At 40.9% G+C, this 19885-nt stretch overlaps 1 protein-coding gene across 1 annotated transcript in view; it reads right to left on the bottom strand.

Annotated features, from left to right (window-relative positions):
* The window catches only part of CDK8 (cyclin dependent kinase 8), a 61179-nt gene extending 44951 nt beyond the window's left edge, over positions 1–16228 (bottom strand). Inside the window, exons 1-3 of the mRNA XM_044441815.1 lie at positions 15765–16228; positions 2204–2279; positions 98–208 (exon numbers count right to left, since the gene is read on the bottom strand). Of these exons, the coding sequence (XP_044297750.1) occupies positions 98–208; positions 2204–2279; positions 15765–15898 (321 nt within the window). The 5' untranslated portion in view covers positions 15899–16228. The remainder of the gene's footprint in view (positions 1–97; positions 209–2203; positions 2280–15764) is intronic.
* Positions 16229–19885: the final 3657 nt, after the last annotated feature.

Here is a 19885-nt window from a genome sequence, read left to right on the forward strand (position 1 = left end):
CACTGTGCTTCAGAGATGAGCAGTTTAGCATATTACCAGTGTATCTAACAAATAAATACCCACAGCCCACAGCCTACCAACAAACAGACTTTCTTACCCAAAGGTCATGCTCCGCATAGTCAAAGAGAAGCCACACTTTTCTGTCAGCATGAGATAGAAACACTTTTTGCAGAGAAATTACATTTGGATGCTTCAGCTCTCGCAGCAACTGCAAAACAAACACCATCCATTAGAAAGGTGTCTATACCAGCCAGAGATTAGAGGTAGCTATTCTTTTTATCGTTTTAAACCCTATCAATAAGCTTATTTTCAGAATTCATCTTGGAAGCTTTAAATTCACAAGCAAAAAGTGCTTTGGGCTTCATTTTAATGAAGGAATTCCTTAGAGACCTAAATCAGACTACAAGGTCAGATACACCTCCCTTAGGATGCAGATGGTGCTATTTAAGTTAAATGCTTATAGGAAAGTGAGTTTCTTCCTCATCATCCTCACCCTCATTAGCACCATAGCCCTCCATGCAGAACACACCTTGTTTCCCATATACATATACCAAACATACTTTGTCTCTCCCTAAACTACCATGTCCTTAAACTGTCTGGAGTACTGTGTCTTATATGTGTGCTACTACAATCTGAGCAGTTCACTTAAAATCTGCCCAGTTAATTTACTATTTGTTACATTTACATAAACCATATAAAAACAATACACTAAACAAATGAGTAGTTGTGGGTTAGTTATGTCAGAAATATTAAGCTGTTCCTAACAGAAAGCATAACAATGGGGGAATTGATACTTTAAGCCCGAATAAGATCACGACAGGAGGATTTATAGTTGCAAGGCCATTTGAAAGATGCACTTAAGAAGTGTTTTTTTTTTAAAAAAATCATTCTGTAAAGAGAGCATTTTGCTCCACTTAAATAAAAATTACATACATAAAACTGATAATAAAAAATGATCTCTTAAGAGTTTTTATGAAGCATGCATACAGTTCATCTAATTCTAATATTACTTCTTTACATGAATACAGTGAAAGCAGCATTAAATTTATAAAGTACTTCAAATGTTGTAAAGTGTTATACTACTGGGAAAGTTACTTAATATTAACCAGTTCTAGAAAGGTTTTGATGCTTAGACAAAGGGCAAAACTTCATGCTTGAAATGTACATTGGATTTGGATTAAGAACAAAATGCAAGCAGAATTGGATTGCATTGGCCCAGTTCTGCTGCTTCCTGAGATGAGGAGGGGATTCCTTTTGAAGCCACCAGAAACAAAGTCAGATAAAAAGGGGGCTTCATTACTAACTAGCTCATTGTCTCCTGCAATAGTGCCCTTTGGTTTTGTTTTTCTAAAATGTAAATTATAAGTGGGGGAAGGGAGAAGTGTTAAGTGATTGACCAATTCATCTTCTAATCCTAGGATAAATTTTTACCAGGCCTTCAAGTACTGCACTTGGTGGGAGGGCATGGATAGAACCATTCTTCCATTTCTTAATAGACATTCCTCCAACAACACCAGGCTTCACTATGAAAAAAAGCCTTAAACAGGTTTTCAATCAGCAATGTACATATCCTACTAAAACTATGCAGGATTCTTGCTTGGGAACAAGATTCAGCGCCATGACCCATCCCCATTCTCCTTATGAAAAGCTGCACCAGCTGCTATTTGCTTCTGTAGGAAACATATATAGAACAAAAGCTGTGTTGGTTAATACTGCATCGAGGGGAAAGTTAACCTCTTGCCACAGTCCTGAGCTACTTCACATCCCTCTAGCTGCTATTGGAAAGCAATTTAAAGAAACAGATATGTACTTCTGCATCTCCATCAAGACATAGAGCTTCATCTTCAAGCACAAATGTAATGGAATTATTCAATGATCACAGTTTTATTGCATTCAGATGACTATATTGCAATGAAACTTGATGTCAAATCACTGGCATCTCTGTTTTAGGATCCAAAACTTAACTAATGCAGCTTGTTGCTCCCTTAAACTATTAACACAACATTGTTATGATCAATTTCAATGAAAGATGCATTTTTGAGGCAAACAAAATTTCTGTATTTGAATGCAAGCTTGTTTCTTGAAGGAGATAGGAAACATGTTATTGTATGGGAATTATTGTATGGAATAATAATAGTTACCAAATAAAGTTACTTTCACCAATGAAATAATTTTAATATATTTTAGCATTTAAATTACTTACTGCTATTTCTCTGCATGCAGACATAGAAATTCCAGTACCTTCTATTTGTTTTAGAGCATAATCTTTATCATCTTTCCTGCGGGAAAAAATAAAAGCATATTGGCTATTCCAAAGAACCATATAAACACTATTTAGAATTGTACAGTTAAATATTTGGAGAAAGAGAAAATACCAAGCAAGCACAGGAAAAAATATTCATTTTTTAATGCTAACACATATCCAAGATCTATTCTGCAGAAAGGATTAAAGCATGACCTTTGTACAGCATATATGAAGATTAACCTTTCATATGCTGCATATACCTGTAAGCAGATCACAGCAGAACCTCTGAATATAAGGGCCCCCACCAACACAGAAATATAAGACCTTGGCAAGTCTGTGGTCATGATATTCACTCAAAATGCAAACAAAATTTTAGCAAAGTGTCCCCACCTCAATTTTCTTTATACCAAATGCAAAGGAAGAACTAAAAGCATACACACACATATGTATTTGTATTTAATATTTGTGCGTATGAAACAAGCTGGATCTGTTTGTATTGAAACAAATTTGGCAGGACCATATCAGACTAGCTAAATCTCCAATTTTAATTTTGAACTGAATACCTAAGACTCTAACCTAATCACTTAGTTCACCTTCCCACCTGAGAAGAAAACTGATTTTTCCAGAAGATCCTTGATACTAAGCTTTTTATAATATCTAACACACTAAGACAGAAAGCAGGGTTGGTCTTGATTTGGTTTCAAAACATCTTATTAAAATGTATGAGAAATACTACAGATTAGCTACTTAAGGAATTGGCTTATCAGTCTGATGGAGTTCAAGAAGCTACAGCATTCTAAAACACAACTGGCTTTCCCTTTCTAGCATATGGCATAAGAGAGGCACAACAGTTTAACCTGTCTGGTGGAGAAGCATATCTATAGCTCTTCCAGTAGCTTTGCATGCCAAGCCTTGCATTTCAGCACCAAGGACAGAGAATCCATCCTAAAGTGAAGTGCCTCTCCATATGCAGTATTTACCTATGAACAAATCTATCTCTAAACTCATTGCTTCCTATAATTTCTTTGCCTACTGTAAACAAGCATGTGTGGGAGACTAAAATTTTTTTACCAAACTCTTAGAATTTGCACACTTCTCTGTCTTACTCATGTCTGTTATTGATGGTTTATAGTGATTGGAATCAAATGACATGGCAACCCATCAGAGGTTGTTACCCATGAAGGGCTTTGCATGATGCAAACACTGAACAACTCCAGTCCAGAATTGTTTCAGGGCAAGAAGCCACTCAGACAACCCATAGGTTGCTGTAGAGCAGGGGTCCTCGAACTTTTTAACCAGGGGGCCAGTTGAAAGGTACTGGTGCTGGGCGCAGGCCAGAAAGGTGGGCTGGTGGTGAGCACAGGCCGGCGTGTGTGGGTGCACACGCTGAGGCGGGGGCTGGGCGCATGGTGAGGGGAAGCAAGGCACGGGCAGATGGGGTGCACGCATGGTGAGGAGAGGTGAGGCGGGGGTGGGCACGTGCTGCGAGGAGGGCGCGCGAGGCAGCGGCTTGCTTGCTTGGAGATCGTTTTCTCCGAGTGAGCAAAACGTGCCTGCCCATGCACAGGGCGAGGTGGGCAGCAGTGGGTGTGCATGTGGGGTGGGTCCAAATGGGCATGGCGGGCTGGATCCGGCCCCCGGGCCATAGTTTGAGGACCCATGCTGTAGAGGTTACTGTACCTAAAACTAGTTGGTCATCTGAACCTGGGTGACCAATCCCATGGTGGCTTGAGCCAGCTCTCAAGCCCCCAAGCAGCACTTGGAGGAAGTTGCCACTCCAGGGGACTCCAGAAAAGAGGTAGAGATGCACTTTTGTGCTTACCTGAGCACCTACTGTCTCAAGGAAAAGTGCAAAATGTGCATCACCGCACACACTATCAGGGAAAATGGTGAGGATCTTGCCATGAAAATGGTACAAATCTCACAAATCTCATCATCCTCCTTTCACAAGCAAAGATCACCTTTGTTTTCCCTTGATAGTTTCTCTTTTGATAGCTATCAAGAGAAAGCAAAAGGAAGAAAAAGCCTATTTGGTCACTTCTTTGGGACAACACCAGGGGCTGGTATGTGCTGTTCTTTGAGAGCAGATAACCTCACCACCACAGCATTGCCCCACCAGGAGTCCCAACTTCTGCAGCTTGAAAAGTGAAGCAATTAATGCTCCTGATGTTTGATGGAGTGTTTCATTTTATGGTGCTTCAATCTTCCAATTATCAGTTTCTGTTTGCACTTTATAAATCTGTAGCATTGCTAAATTTGTTTGGTAGACATATACTTATGTAGTGTGTTTCCTGAAAAAGTCAGAAAAGATGTTAAAGAAACTACTGAATATGAATTACCTCTGGATCTGCTGGCTAGGGAAAACAGGATAGTAAAATGACTGGCAACGTTCACAGAACATATTGGTTAGTACCTACTAGAAACAGCAACATCTTCCATGAACAGAGTAGTTATTATGAAAAATCTGGCAAATGGTACTTTATGCATAAACTGAGCTATTATAAATAAATATGTGATGGCTAAAAATTTGGAAAGGACACTTGAAAATGTTGGCAACCATTTTTTAGTTTTTGGAACCAAGCTGAGCTATTTGAGAATGTTAGACACGAATTTCTTATATAATAGTGTATAATATTGTGCAAAATGTCTAATTTCTTTTGTACAGAAACTTGATTGGACACATATACATACTAGGGGGTGGCCAAACTTGCTCAACGGAAGAGCACATATGGTAAATGTCAGATGTTTGACAGCTGCAAGCAAACACCCACAGGCAGCAGCAGTGGGTGGTAAGAGGCGAGCAGGCACCTGTGGGTGGTGGCAGGGGGGGGGGGGGGGGCAAGCCACAAAATAAACTTAAAGAGCTGCATATGGCCACCCCGATATATACTATGTCCAATTTCCTTATGTATAAAAGCCGCAGCAAAAGAACTCTGTAGCACTCCATCTTAATTAGCCAATAAAATTGTCTCACACGTTTTAATTACATGTTATATTAAATCTGAATCATAGCTAAAAACAATTCATTTTTCTTCTCATTGCAGTAGATTCTAGCTCCTTCAGGACTATGATCAGAATCCTTTGAATTTGGAGGTATATTTGAGCATGCATTAAACCTTACCCATTATTCTCTGCTGTTTTGCAAGACATCTCAGGCCTAAATTTGCCAAAGGTCACACAAAATCTTACAGGTCAAGTGAATCCTACATGTAAACATTCTGGTCATATTTCAATTGTTGGATATTGTTTCAGACAAATGACAGTTAACCGTATGCCAGTTTAGATGACATGACAAGTTGTGGTTAATAAACATGGAAAAGTTCCTAAGCTCTTCCAGCAATACCAGACGAAAATAGGGAAGGGGGTAAGCACATGATCTTATCGTATTTCATATCATGAGTTTAGCAGGATATTCAAATGTCATCATTGTAATCTCCCTACAGAATCAGGACTATCTGAAGATCAGGAGATATGGATCAAGAACTACCTTGTACCATGCTTAGTGAATTGTTCAAACCAAGTTGCCTCACCTGTTACTGTCCCAATGCAGAAGAAAGCCTCTGGTGTGCAAAGGCTATGTGTAACTGCTTGATGGCACAGTTTGATCAGGACTAGTGGCCAAAACTATGGCAATTTGCTTGGTAGAAATAGCATCTGCTACAATTAACTGCTTTTAATTGTAGAGAATTTCTGCTATTTGACAGAAGAAAAATGTAATACATAATAAATTTTGTATTGTATGGTTCCAAGTATAGTAAGGTACATACATGATGGTCCTTTCAGAGTTTGTTAGAGAAGAATCTAACCTCTTGGGCCTCGATCATCAGGTTAGTGATTTTTCAGTTCAGAACAAAACAGTCATAAGAGGCTAATTCAGTGATTCACCTGTTAAAAATGTAAGAAGATGACTGGGTTCACTCAGCATGTTGTCCAAATCTATTTTTAAGTCAGCCCCTGAAGCATGGCTTGTTTCAGGCTTATAAAGGACTTTTGGACTTTAACTGTTGTCCAAGTGATAAAATTCCCTACAGAGCTGCATAACAAGAGTGGTAGAAAAGGCTAGCCATTCTGCCCAAACTGCTCAAAGCACCAATCCCAAATGCAAATGGTAGCCATAAGAGCACAAGACTACCCTGATATGAGCCTGAGCTGAATGCTTCCCTGTCCTACTATATTAGGAGGGACAAGATGCACTCTACTTGGCCTATTTCAGAGTAGGCACCATGGCCACCTGCCAAAAGCACAGGCAACTGCGGCAGTGCAGGGTGAGCTGAGCAAGATGCAATTCATTCTCTAATCCTCTCCTCCCTAACCCTCCAGGAATGGCAGCTAGTTGTTGCACCCCACCTGCCACTTTGGGCCAGCAGCACCAATGGGGAAGAGAATCCGGCTGCAGCCCACAGCTGCAGCCAGCCCTTTCAGTTGTGTGCCATGGTAGCAAACATTGTTTCCACCTACTCGGACTTTGAACTTACTGCTACTACAGGGTCCTCTTGGGTACCTATCGAAGGACTGAGGGAGAAAGAGGCACCCTATGCCAGATAGGCACTATGACTTAAAAGCCACACTGGGTAGCTTTCTATGCAGTGTGATTTATCATTGCTCATGCAAACTTTCCAACTGTTAAAAGGCACAAAGTCAAGATAGGGTAATGGAAATAACTGTGATAAATGAAATTGGGGTCTAGCAAGTGGTCTGTTGCTGCACAGATGGAGCTAGTCCCTATCATGTGGCCCACACAGACTCAGGACCAGCCATGCAACAGCAGGAGATTGAAAGCCATATTATATACATATTTTTAATTGTTGCCAAACTGCTTCAGAGTAAAGAAATTAGTTTCACTAAGTGTAGGCCATCTATGTTTATGTTTTATAGTATATACAGTGGTACCTTGGCTCACAAATGTCTCCGTTCACGACCAAATCAGGTTGCAAGCAGAAATTTCTGAAAAATTTTTCCTCGGGTCGTGAACTTCGTATCGGGTGACGATCATGATCGCACCCGTCTCCCCCGATCGTGCCTGTCTATGGATGCAGTTGCACTCGTGCGGTTAACACAGGTGCGATCGTGGTCATGCTGGGGGGTGGGAGATGGCCACGGTTGTGCTTGGGGTGGGGTGGGGGGAGATGGACACGATCTTAGTTGTTCTTTGTCACTTTGCTTCAAATTTTTGTGATTAAAAAAAAAAAAAAGAAGTTACAGAACGGATTAACCTTATTTACATGGAACCTTATGCGGAAATTTGACTTGGCTCACGACCAATTTAGGTCATGACCAGAGTCCTGGAACGGATTAAGTTCATGAGCCAAGGTACCACTGTACTAGCATTTCCTCATGATATGAACAATGGTTTAGATCCAAGGAACCTGCAAAAAGAAGGTTGATTGAGGGCTGTGGGGTTGCAAGTATGAGAACTGTTATGGCGAATTGCAAGAGAAACGGATGAAAATCATTTCCTCCCCCACTTTTTTGGCTGCAAGAGTTTCTGCCGGATCTAAGATCCTTCTACACAAGGAAGACTAGATATAGACATATGTAGCAATCCATCTTAGATAGCACATTCTAGTATTTCCAAGGGAATGTGCCAGCCAAAGCAACATATATTCATGCTACAAAGATTCCAGTGGGAGGTAGTTAGCATGTGCTATTCAATGAAGGATTTCTAGATATTTTACAAGAAGGTAAGAGATGCTTGTTTCACATTATGACAGAAAATATAATTCTGAGTGCAGAATGGAAGTGAGGAATAATAGGCAGCAATATATAAATATCTTATTTTGCCCATTCTATTTTGAAGTTGAGGATTTCATAGCACATGGGAAGGTTTCCCAGTGAACAATGCCATGCTAGAAGGCAGATGATGGGCAATGGGAGTGCAGTTAACTGACTGATGGTTATGAAAAAGAGGCATGCACAAAGAACTTCATTCCTTTGCAGGTATTATGGGACTCATCAGTGCAGCAAAGAAGGGGATTCCCCATTGCTGTGTTATTAATAGCTTGCTATCACAGACATTTACCTTCTTCAGCAAAAAGTTACTTTCTTTGTGCAAAACGTTTGGTTGCACAAATGTAATTCATTTGGTTCATACAATCATCTTCAACCCTAAAGACAAAAACTTTGCTTTTTACTCTTGAAAACCTAAGGATTCTAGGTGAGTTGCCAGATTCTACATGCACAAAATTGCTCTGCATCCACTAGGCAGCATGATCCCTGTCTTATTAAGAGTACCAACAAGAGACTTAGAACATCTCAGTAACCAATTACAGACAAATGTAAAGCTTTGTTTACTTAACCTGGCCTTCTTCAAAGAAGGGTAGTATGGTACTTAATCTAAACTGGGCTTGACAGAGATAGTGACAGAACTATAGTCACCCAGCAAGCTTTGTGACTGAGTACAGACTTGAAACCTGGTTCTGTTTTGTCAGATTCAACAGACTAGCCATAGTAGCTCTTTCCTTTAACATGATATTACCAAGTTAAATATATTATTGAGTTCCTGGGAAGAGAATAAAGTCTGCTGTAAAGAAACATGGATTTTGCAATCTAACATCTCAACCATAAAATTCCCTGTATTAAAAGTAGCATTCATTAGAAATAAGTTTTTATGATTCTACATCATAATACTAACTAAAGTTACTCTCTCAGGATGTGGTCACATCACTTGTTACCTCTTCTACCTGTCTTCATATCTGCTTCCCAAAGCTCAATTTCCTTCACACTGCCTTTTAGATGAAGCAAGATTCTGTGGTTTTAAAACTATCTATCAAGAAAGATGATCAAAACAGAGCAGTTTCACAGTGGCTGCATTTAACAGAATAGAAAAACCACAGAAGTGCACAGTAAGCATCTTTATTCAAAGCTTAGCCAAGGCAATACAAATTCTCAGTTCACCCAATATTTCTTTCCCCCCCAAAATTTTCACTAATTCATGGGTGATCCACCTCTTAAATTTATATTTTAAAAAGGTATGAAGTGTGACAGTCATCATATATATTTGCAATTGTTGGCTGTAATATATAAAAATACATGGAGATAATCACTCCTACATTGAAATCTATGTTCTTTCACCTTCACATTACTGTCTCAAAGAAAGTCCAGAAAAGCCATAGCTCCCATATCAGAAGGGTCCAAGATAAAATGGTGTAAATTCTCTCTTAAAGAATAGCTCCAAACACTCTTGGATGAAACAGACCATCTTCATCCATTTTGATCTGGATTCAGTTCTGGATTTGGAATGGACAATGCCTTGGTTGCCCTGTGGGATGACCTATGCTGGGAGAGAGATGGGAATACAACCCTGTTGGTTCTCCTGGTCCTCTCAGTGGGTTTCAATACCATCAACCATGGTATCCTTCTGGGCAGGCTAATCCAGTTGGGAGGACACTGCTTTGCAGTGGTTTTGCTCCTTCTTGACTGGCCATGCCCAGAGGGTGGTGCTGGGAAGGTGGTGCTCTGCACCTTGGCATCTATACCATGTAGTTCTGCAGGGGTCTATTTTATCCCCCATGCTTTTTAACATCTACATGAAACCGCTGGATGAGGTCACCAGGAGGTATGGGCTGAGTTGTCATCAGTAGACTGGTGACACTCAGCTCTACCTTTCTTTTTCACTGGGCATAGCCATGGTGGCGGATGTTCTGAATTGGGGCCTGGCCTCGATAATGGATTGGATGAGGGCTAATAAACTGAAAGTTAATCCAGATAAGATGGAGATACTGTTGGTGGGGAGTCCATCTGTTCAGATGGATGACATCTGGCTGTTGTGGATGGGGTCACAGTCCCACTAAAGGACAGGGTTCGCAGCTTGGGGATGCTTCTGGACCCTGAATTATCCCTGGAATTCCAGGTGAATTCAGTAGCCAGGAGTGCCTTCTATCAGCTTACACTGTTATACCAGCTGCAGCCATATCTGGAAGACATTCATGTACTGGTAACCTCTCATTTGGATTACTACAACATGATCTACATGGGGCTTCCCTTGAAGACGGTCCAGAAATTTCAATTGGTCCAGAATAGGGCGGCCAGATTGTTAATGAGGACTGGCAGATACAATCATATAAAGCCAGTCCTCTACCATATTCACTGGTTCCCAGTTGAGGTCTGGGATCAATTCAAGGTGTTAACACTGGTGTTTAAAGCCCTAAATGGCTTGGGGCCAGGGTATCTAAAGGTGCACCTCTTCCCGCATGAACCTACCTGGCACTTTAGATCTGCACCTCAGGCCCTTCTGACGGAATCCCTTCCTCAGGAAATAAAGAGGGTGATAACACGAAGAATGGCCTTTTCTGCAGTGGTACCTTGACTCTGGAATGAGCTCCCTAAAGAGGTCCACCTGGCACCTTCTTTAGTCTTTTAGGTGCCAAGAGAAAACCTTCTTTTTTGCACAGTATTTTTAATTAACGTGCTTTAAGTAGCATTTTAACTGTGCATATGTCATTACTGTGGTGCAGTAATGTTTTTTATTTGTAATTATTACTGTGGTGCATTAATGTTTTTTATTTGTAATTATTGTTTTACATTGTATTTTAACTGTATTTTATTCTATCTTATACTTTATTTTGCATTTTATTGCTGTAACCCACCCCTGGAGCCATATGGCTAATGGAGTGGGTTAGAAATTTAACAAATAAAATCCAAGTAAAAGCATGTTTAGTGCTACAGTTAATCAATGCTTTCTACCAAAGAGAAAAGCTTTCTTGACTAAGTCTATGCAAATAAAAAGTCCATTTGATCATGTCTCAGCTATGAGTATTTACACTCTACCTAGCAAGCAGAGGCATTTCATTTTGCCCTCATAAAACTAAATACCTCCAATTTACTCAATAACTATCAAAACTTTCTTCAATCTAAGATTTCCATTTTTATCTGCTGTTTTTTGTAAGAGTTGAGCTTGGCCAAAGCAGAATAAAGCACAAACAAGAAACACTGCAATAAATAAATAAATAAATAAATAAATAAATAAATAAATAGCTCAGGTTTCTGTATTCCAATACTTAACCTCAAACATCGTTGCAACTACTGTTCATAAGGCCAACACTATATGGAAAATTAAGAAACAGAAAGTAGTGATAAACAGGTAGTTTTAACAATGAAGGAAGACAAGGATTGGAGTCTGCTAAATTTCTATTATTTTGCGACCTTTTGTTACGTAGTATATGAGAAGAGGGAATGACAGAAAGAGAATAGCTTTTGGTTCTGGCACTCCCCACCACTTAGGTAAACATCTCATCATACTCAGGGTTCCTCTGTTGTCTGAGGTGAAGCGGTAGGTATGTGAAGAGAAGATATTCCTTATTCTGTGGAAATCTTTTCCAAAATAAAGGCCCACCTGGTTTCATCATTGCTTGGTTTTAGGTAATAAACATTCAGATATGGTTTAGAAATACTTGTTGACTATTGAACCTGTTGCTTTACATTTGTTTTTATGCTACAATGATTTGCTGCTACTGCTTTTACTATTTTAATCTATTGTCTGTTTTATATTCTTGTTAAACCATCAGTAGTTCTGAGAAAAACAACGTAAACTGGCCTTGAAATAACTGGGGGAACAAATAGTTCTTTTTCCAATTTGCACCACCTATATTTTTGTGTTTTTTCACAGGTCTTCCCATTTCTAGAAAGATCAAAAAGCAGCATGATTACAGATATTTTAAATTAGCAATTAGGGACACTGCACTCACTTATTAGAAAGGGACACTACTGCTATGGCAGATAATGCCAACATTAGGATAAATGTACAGACCTAGGCTAAGTGACTAGTCCAGGCAGCAATGATGGAACTCTACATATCCAAAAATATGGTAGATGTTTCAAAGAGGTTGCAAGTTATGTAGAGCACAGTAGGACAGGCATGTTCTACTTTCCTTGCACTTGCTATATCTGCATCCTATATATGCAGGTGTATAGCATGGATGCTGGACTTCAAGCAGCCAGTGCTTATACATAGTAAGCACACACATGGCCTTTAGAAACCTCTGCTGGCAGTTGTCACAATGCAGATGGGGGTGATTTGGGGCTGTTGTCCCTTCCCCATACTGTTCCAGAAAGTCATCCAACCCTCCAGAGCACATTTTGAGGGGGGGAAGTTGCTGAAAATTGCCTCCCTTTATAATCCATTAATCAAGCCTGGATCAGAGAACCTTCTTTTCAACAGAGGGATGCCAATTAGATACCACCCTGAGGATTTCTTTAGAAAGATACTGCACTATGCTTCCCCGTTACTCTGGTTAAATGGAGGAATGCTTTTAACAAACCAAATACACAGTCAAATGTGAAAAATCAAGGATTCATATCTTATCAGCTGTATTAGACTTATAGAAATTGGTAAGTAAGAAGAGCAATACCAGAGTTATGCACTATAAGAGAGAATACAATATTTATGCATAAGCAATAAGCACCACCTACTTTACAAATATGCCTAATGGCAAAATGAAAGCAATTAAATAGATAATACTGAGCCAATCTTAAAAACCCATTATTCACAAAGAAACCAATAGCTGACAGTGCACACAATTAAGGTACAATTTAAATGTTCCTGTCACATCAAAATGCCCTGATTCTATTTTTTCCAATCATTTTCAGTCACAAGGTTTTAACCCTCTGTAGAGAAGTCGCAGTCAGGTTAAGGGGGTGTAACTCTGTAGTCCAAGAAGCATACAATAAAGACAACATATTTCGAAGTCAAGTAATAATGGATGGAGCCACAACTAAGAGAATTACTTACTACTACAGAATGCTCATTAATACAGAAATTTGATTTGAGGCACATCATCTAAAGCTTCCATATGTGAAATAATGCTAAGCCTGGAAGATACGTTGTTAAAGATGCAAAATGGGAATAACAGTATAATTTGGAAACATCCAAAACATAAAATCCTAGCAAGCAAAAAAAATGTGAACCATCAGTTCTAACGGCTAAAAAATATGTTACTAGGCAATGTAACTCAAGCCACAATTACTACATATCTTTTCCTACAATATTATGTGGAAAAGTCTTACTTTGATTCCACGTTTTTCACCAAGAGAAAACCTCTAAGATAAAAATATTAATGAACTGCAAAGAAAAAATCACCAAGTTCTCTATGAAAGTGTCTTATATCTTTCACAAAAAGCAGCTACCAAAGAACTGTATAATGTTGAAAAACTACTAAATCATACAAGAAATCATAAAAATCAAATGCAGCTTGGCAAAAACAGAATTTGGATGGGTTAACTCATACTTAAGGTTGAGTTTGAATTGTCACTGCAACAGTTTGTTTGTGCTGTTTGAACGCAGACATGTTAACAACCCATAAAAAGAGCAGACTGCTGTTGAGTTTTAAACCATAGGTTGTTCATGAGTAATAAACCATGGTTTAATGGCTGATATGTTTCAGTGACAACCCACATTTCATAAAATCTTAAGAAAAACCATACTGGTTCAGAGTAATTGTCCACCTAATTGTCCATCAGCTCTCCATTCACATTGTAGAAAACTAGCTGACCACAATATCTCTCAAGCAAATGGGTACAAGAATTCTGCCTGTCCAAGCTCCTCAGAAATGAAGGCCATGATACCTCTGATAACTGAAACAGCACATAGACAGCAAGGCTAGCAGCCACTGACAGCCTTCTCCTCCATCTTCCCATCCAATCCCCTTTTTGAAGCCATTCAAATTAGTGGCCACCAATACTTCCTGTGGCGGTGAATTCCATGGTTTGTGCGCTGGATGAAGAAGTACCCACATGTACTCCCCACACTCAACCTTGAGCATGGGTTATTCTGTTGTGTGTACCCAGTCACTGTGTGCTTCTAGAATATGCAAAATGATCTATTCCACTAGGAGAATTCTTCTTTTAAAACATTATACAAGATGTTTTGCACAGATGAATATATGCTTGCTGTCATTGGAAGTATTTGATACAATAGGATGCTGTGTGCAGCATAAGCTGAGAAGTGCTAGAGGAAAAAAAACCTCTAACAAAAATCACGGTTACTAAGGAAGCCAGATAAGAAATGTGCTAATGGTAGAATGACACAAGAGACATTGTTAAGGGGAAAGCTATAGACAAAACAACTGGAAGAAGGTAAGCAGAAAGAGACAGGCATGTCTTAGTGACTTCAGTATCTGTTGTCACATTATAAATAGTCCTGTTATTAGAGTGACCTCATTGTCCACACCTTCATGCATACTTGCAAATAGAAAAGCAATTCTCAATTGTTATGGGGGTGGGGGTGCAGGATAGACACAGCCAGTAGGTGATAATTATTCCTGAGTAATTAAAACCAACACTGATGCATGCAAACAAATGAATACAGATTAAAACAAGCAAGTAGTGTTAAAACACTACCAACAACATATTTGCAAGAAAGGAAGATGATAGAGGGACAATTATAAATCCATTGTAGGGTGGTGGGGAAGAAGGTACTCAGTTGAGCAGAAATTGTGCAATATAAAAGTAGGTAATTAAGAAAAGAAACAGGAAAACTTACATGAAGTAGGGGGCATGGACAACAAAGGGTAGCACGGCCTGGGAAACTGGACCTGGGTGTGTTTTCTGATAGGGAGGGGTCATGACTCATTCCAATAGAGTCCACCTTGCATGTAGAATGTCTCAATTCCTGCCATTTCCAGCTAATGGGCTTAGATACAAGATGACAGGAAAGACCTCTATCTGTCCAAGACTTTGCCAGCCAAAGTAAATGGTATAGACTTGGATAAACAAAATAATCAGACCTTGTATAAAGCAACTTCCTATTTTTCCTTTCTGGAAATGAGGGTCCTGTTAATACCCTTTAAAACACTCACACAACCTGATACCTTCCAGATGTGTTAGATTGCTACTCCCATCATTCCCAACCAACCTTGCTATACTGACTGCAAACCCTGGGTATCACAGCCCAACACACCAAATTTACCATAGCATAAGGCTTCTGAGACAAGAGCCTTCTTCACTGTCTGGGAGACCAAGCTATACTCTACAAAATCTTGTATCTCAATATACTGGTCGCCTTACAGCAGGTTGATGTGAACGGCTTTCTTTCCCAATTTGGTGCCCTGCAGATAAGCACTGAAATCCACACTATCAGCCTCAGCCAGCATGTCTAATAGCCAAGAATCCTGGGAACTGTAACCAGAAACATCTGGGGGGCACCAGTTGGGGAAGAAAGCTTTTCACATCAACAACGAACTACGGACAACGAATGTATTTGTTGCAAGAAGCTTCACAGGGCTGCTCAAGTGGAATCTCTCTGACACAATAAGCAGAAAGTGGCTCCATGGCGCCCCTGAACCCCCGCCCCTGGCGCTGTATCCGTGCGAGCAGCGATAGCGAAGCAGACAGCGTGGAGGACAGGAAAGCCCTCCGAGTCGGTTTGAAGGCAGAGGAGAAAAAGGCAGCATGGAGATCAACCATGGAAAAGCGGGGAGCGGGAGAGAGAGAAGGGCGTGCGAGGGGATCGGAAAAGCGGTGAGGGCAAGCCCACCACGCGGGGCGAGGAAACCAGGCTTCAGGCCGCCGCCCCTCACTCACTCACCCGTCTTTCCGCTTGGCCTTGTAGACGTGCCCGTAGGTCCCCCTCCCCACCTTGCAGCCCTCGTACTCGAAGAGGTCCTCCACGCGTTCGCGCTCCCCGGTCAGCTTCACCTTGAAGTCATAGTCCATCTTCATTCAGCGCCCGCCGCCTCAGACGACACTCCGCCCTGCGGAGCCCCCGCCCGCCACCGCCGCAGGCACCAGGGAGGAGGGCAAGGAGGAGGAGGAGGCCCCACTGCCGCCGCCGCCGCGACGCCGACCATCCAGGTAGGGGGACAGAGAGGGAGGGAAGGAGGCGGCGGCAGCACGTAGGGCTGTGAGGCGGGAGCGGAGAAAAGCGGAGCCGGACAGGTGAAGGGCGGGATAGCTGCTGCCGCTACCGCTTTTCTCGTCGTCGTCGCCGCGCTTGCCTCAGCCGGCTGAAAAGCCAAATAGGCAAAGCCGCACAACAGCCGGTATCTCGCGACTCAGAATACGGCAGCCGCGCCTGACCACGCTGCTGCAAAAGAAGGAGCGTCGCAAAGCCTCCCCTCCCCTTCTCCGGTGACTCCCTCAATCCTAGAAAGCGTACCACGTGGAAACCTACCGGCTCCTAGGCAACGCCTCCTCTCCACTTCGACCCTCCCCTCCTCGTTCTGTCCCAGCATGCAGTGCATTCGAGCGGCGCGCCGGAGGCTTTGGGAAGTGTAGTTGAGAAGGCTAACTTAGAACGAAGTACCGAGTACCATAGGGGTGGGTAATGTATTATAAGCCACTTAGGAAGGCCCCGCCAGTTATAGGGGGCGTATAAATGAATGAGTGAATGTGCTCGCCAGATGTGGACTTCAGTTCCTCGCTTTTCTGACCAATGGTTATGCTCGCACTTGTGGCAGTTGAAAGTGCCCCCTGCACACTTACCTCTGGAGGCGTAGCTTTCTTTCCATTCTTGTTTTAAGAAACGTATAGTATGTATCTTGAGACTTGTAGCCAGGGTCTCACCGGATATGATCTTGGAGTATGCCGGGAGTTGGAGTCTTCGGGTTTTGTTTTAAACTCTGAAGAAGTGGTACCCGTTGCATGCTGGTATATGTAGTCCAGAGGCTCAAAGGGCGAGCGTGGTAATAATTAAACCTTCGAGGGTTCTCGCTGAGGTTCCATCTCCATGGGAACATGTTATCGAGGGGCAGTTGTGTGAAGAGGAAGAGAGACTTTTTGCTGGCTCTGAAGGACAGACTTGCGGTACAGATGACACCCTGCAAGGTGATCTACCAAATACAGCATATGTGTGTGTATAGTTATTGCAGCACTTGCAGCAGATTTCAAGACTGATGTCATTAGTGCTGTGTTGTGTTATGGAAAAGCATGATGGGTTGTGTCCCATATTAGTTCTACTTAGACTAGACTCATTGAAATGTGTGGGACAGACAGAAGTTGGATGAACATTGATTATAAGTGTTTGCGAAATAAGTGGAAGGGGCTAGTGAAGCACTACTTCATTGACGATCACTTTGTGGGGTGTCATAAATGTCTTGGGGTTAGGGTTTCAAGTCTTAGGACACAGCTAGACAAGTCTTAACAAGACTTGAGTCAAGACCTGGAATCTAGACAAGATTTTCACTAACAAAGCAGAAACCGAAAACTTCTGACACTACCAAAAATAATTAGTTCCAGTGTCACCCAGTGACTTGCTAAACTTTACAATGGTCTATCCACTCAGAGCTACAGCACTTTTTTTCAACACAAGCAGTATCTGTTTGTTGATTCCCCCCCCCCCCCCACTGCAACAGTTGGAAAAATTAAGCCTCACAAGTTAGGCCCCCAGCCAAGGAACAGTTGTTCTATTACAGTACCATAAACTTCAAACCCCTGATTTACTAACCAGTAGAAAGTCACATTTCAGGCTTTAAAATGTGTTCACTGTAGTGTGTTCAGTCCCTCAATGTGTTTGTGGCAGCTTGTGGGTTGCCAACTAGACCTAGTGGCTGTTATCTCCCTTCAGCAAAAACTCTGCAGTGGGGCAGGGTTCTATTCCAATCAGTTAAGTTACTGTTTTGTTGCCTCTGTTTTCCAGACTGGGAACATGCAAAAAGAAGTCATGGATATGAATTAAAAGTCCCACTGACTATCATGTAAACTGGACACATTACAAATATTGTGGTGTCTCTGCTTCTAAACAACTTGAGGTTCATGCACTCCTCATTTGATGGATGAATGCTTCAGATTGTATAGTGAAAAATAGAATATTTTAAGGTGAAGTGGGCTGAAGAGAAATGATAGCTGTTTGACTTGTGTTAACAATGTTGATAGAATTATTAAGTAGAAATGACAACAAATGCCTTTAAAAATGCAGTCCTTTTGTCATTTACCCGTAAGTGTATCTGAAAAGAGGCCATTGAAACTGGAAGTGAATGTTGCCACCACCAGCAAAGTCTAAAATAGCGGCTCTGCCATGCAGATGAGTCCACACAAGAACAGTTTGATCTTTATTTGTTTTGGTAACAATTTCTTTGTAACAAACTACAATAGAGGCATACTATAACTATTTTTCTGAATTGGAACAATGCTCAGATTAGGTTTACATAAATTTAACAGTTACTCTGTTAGATCACCATAGCAGGTCAATGATTATTTAAGATCTGCTGCCCTCTTTAGTCTATTCATATGAATTTTCCAACAATGAGGATGTGTCACAAAAGATGGGGGTAGAATCAAATTGTAGGCATTTCAGTAAGAACTTTAGCAAATAGAACCATGAGCTGCAAATGGTTTTCAGTGATGCTTTCTCTTTCATAGCATAGCTGGAAGATGCTCCAGTGCTCTTTCAAATGAATTATCATTATGTGACTTTTGGGGAGGGAGTCATCTTGATTGCTTTGGAGAGAAGGAAATGGCTCTGTGAAAGCTGATTGCAAAGAAAATTGAGTTTGATAGTGGAGCATTAATTGATTGGGAGTTGGAGGGAACTGCTTAGATTGAACCAGCAGAATTGATTATGTCTAGGAAGAAGAGTCTGAAAATATACAGTTATGGAGTGAAAATATTGATGTTCAAGTAAAAGATATTTTAGCTTGTGGAAGCAAACTATGATAGAGGACAAGCATAATTAATGTGGATTGTTGGAATTCACTGCTGAATACCACTGCAGAAAATGCTTTACGCAAAAGCTGCAAGATCTAATCCTGTGCAGATTTACTTAGAAGTAAATACCACTGAGTTCTGCAGGTCATAAATTTTAGATAAGCCTGCATGGTTTCTAGTCCTTCATTAATAATATAGCCATTCATGGTTTGGATCCATAGTGAGCATTAGAAGACTAATGCAGAACAAAGGAAAAATAGCCTTAAAATGAGCCTTTCCCCCTAAAGCAATGCTTTACAGGTCTTAATGGAACACTATGGTTTCACATTTGAGGATGGGTCATTCAATGACATTTGGAAGAGTCGATTTAATTCAATATTTTTGGAGGGTACCAGGCTGGGGAAGGCTAATTAATTTTAACAACCCAAAGAATGGTGTATGATATTCTGATAAGCACTCATCTGTTTCAACAGAGTTCAACTCTGTTCCCTTGGTGTTGTTGGGCTCCTTTCAGATGCGCTGTCACTGCTTATTATTTACATTTCACACTGGGACAAATACATATCATCTCACATGTTTGCTAGGGATAATCATCTGAAAACCATCAATTGCAGTGCTGGATCTGCCAAGCTTGCCTAATATTGTATTTGCAATTAACATCCATTTGTGTTCGTAATGAACATATGAAATGTTCTGTGAAAAAATTAACTGAAAAATGTTCTGCCTCCCTTCACTGCCCTGCTTATATGCATTTTCACTGGATCCAGTTCTGCTTTTGATGAGTCACACATCTATAGGTTTGCTATTTCTTACTGCCTCCCATCTTTTTAGCTATGGCACTGCAGACCCAGAATTCATGGCTGCAGCTTTTGCTAGCATAGATGGTGGGAGTGTGATGGATGGGGAGAGACTAAACTAAATTTCCACTTGCCACAAACCAGTTTAAAAGTGGTCCTTGTTGTTGTTTAAACAGTGTTAATCCTATTACACTGTACTTAGTGTCTTTTTCTAGTTAATTTTGCAGTCTGGCTAGGGATTTCTTCTTGCTGATGTAACAGCCCAGGC

Source organism: Varanus komodoensis, unplaced genomic scaffold (genome assembly GCF_004798865.1).
Source record: "Varanus komodoensis strain SLA01 unplaced genomic scaffold, ASM479886v1 scaffold4, whole genome shotgun sequence".
Classification (NCBI taxonomy): domain Eukaryota; kingdom Metazoa; phylum Chordata; class Lepidosauria; order Squamata; family Varanidae; genus Varanus; species Varanus komodoensis.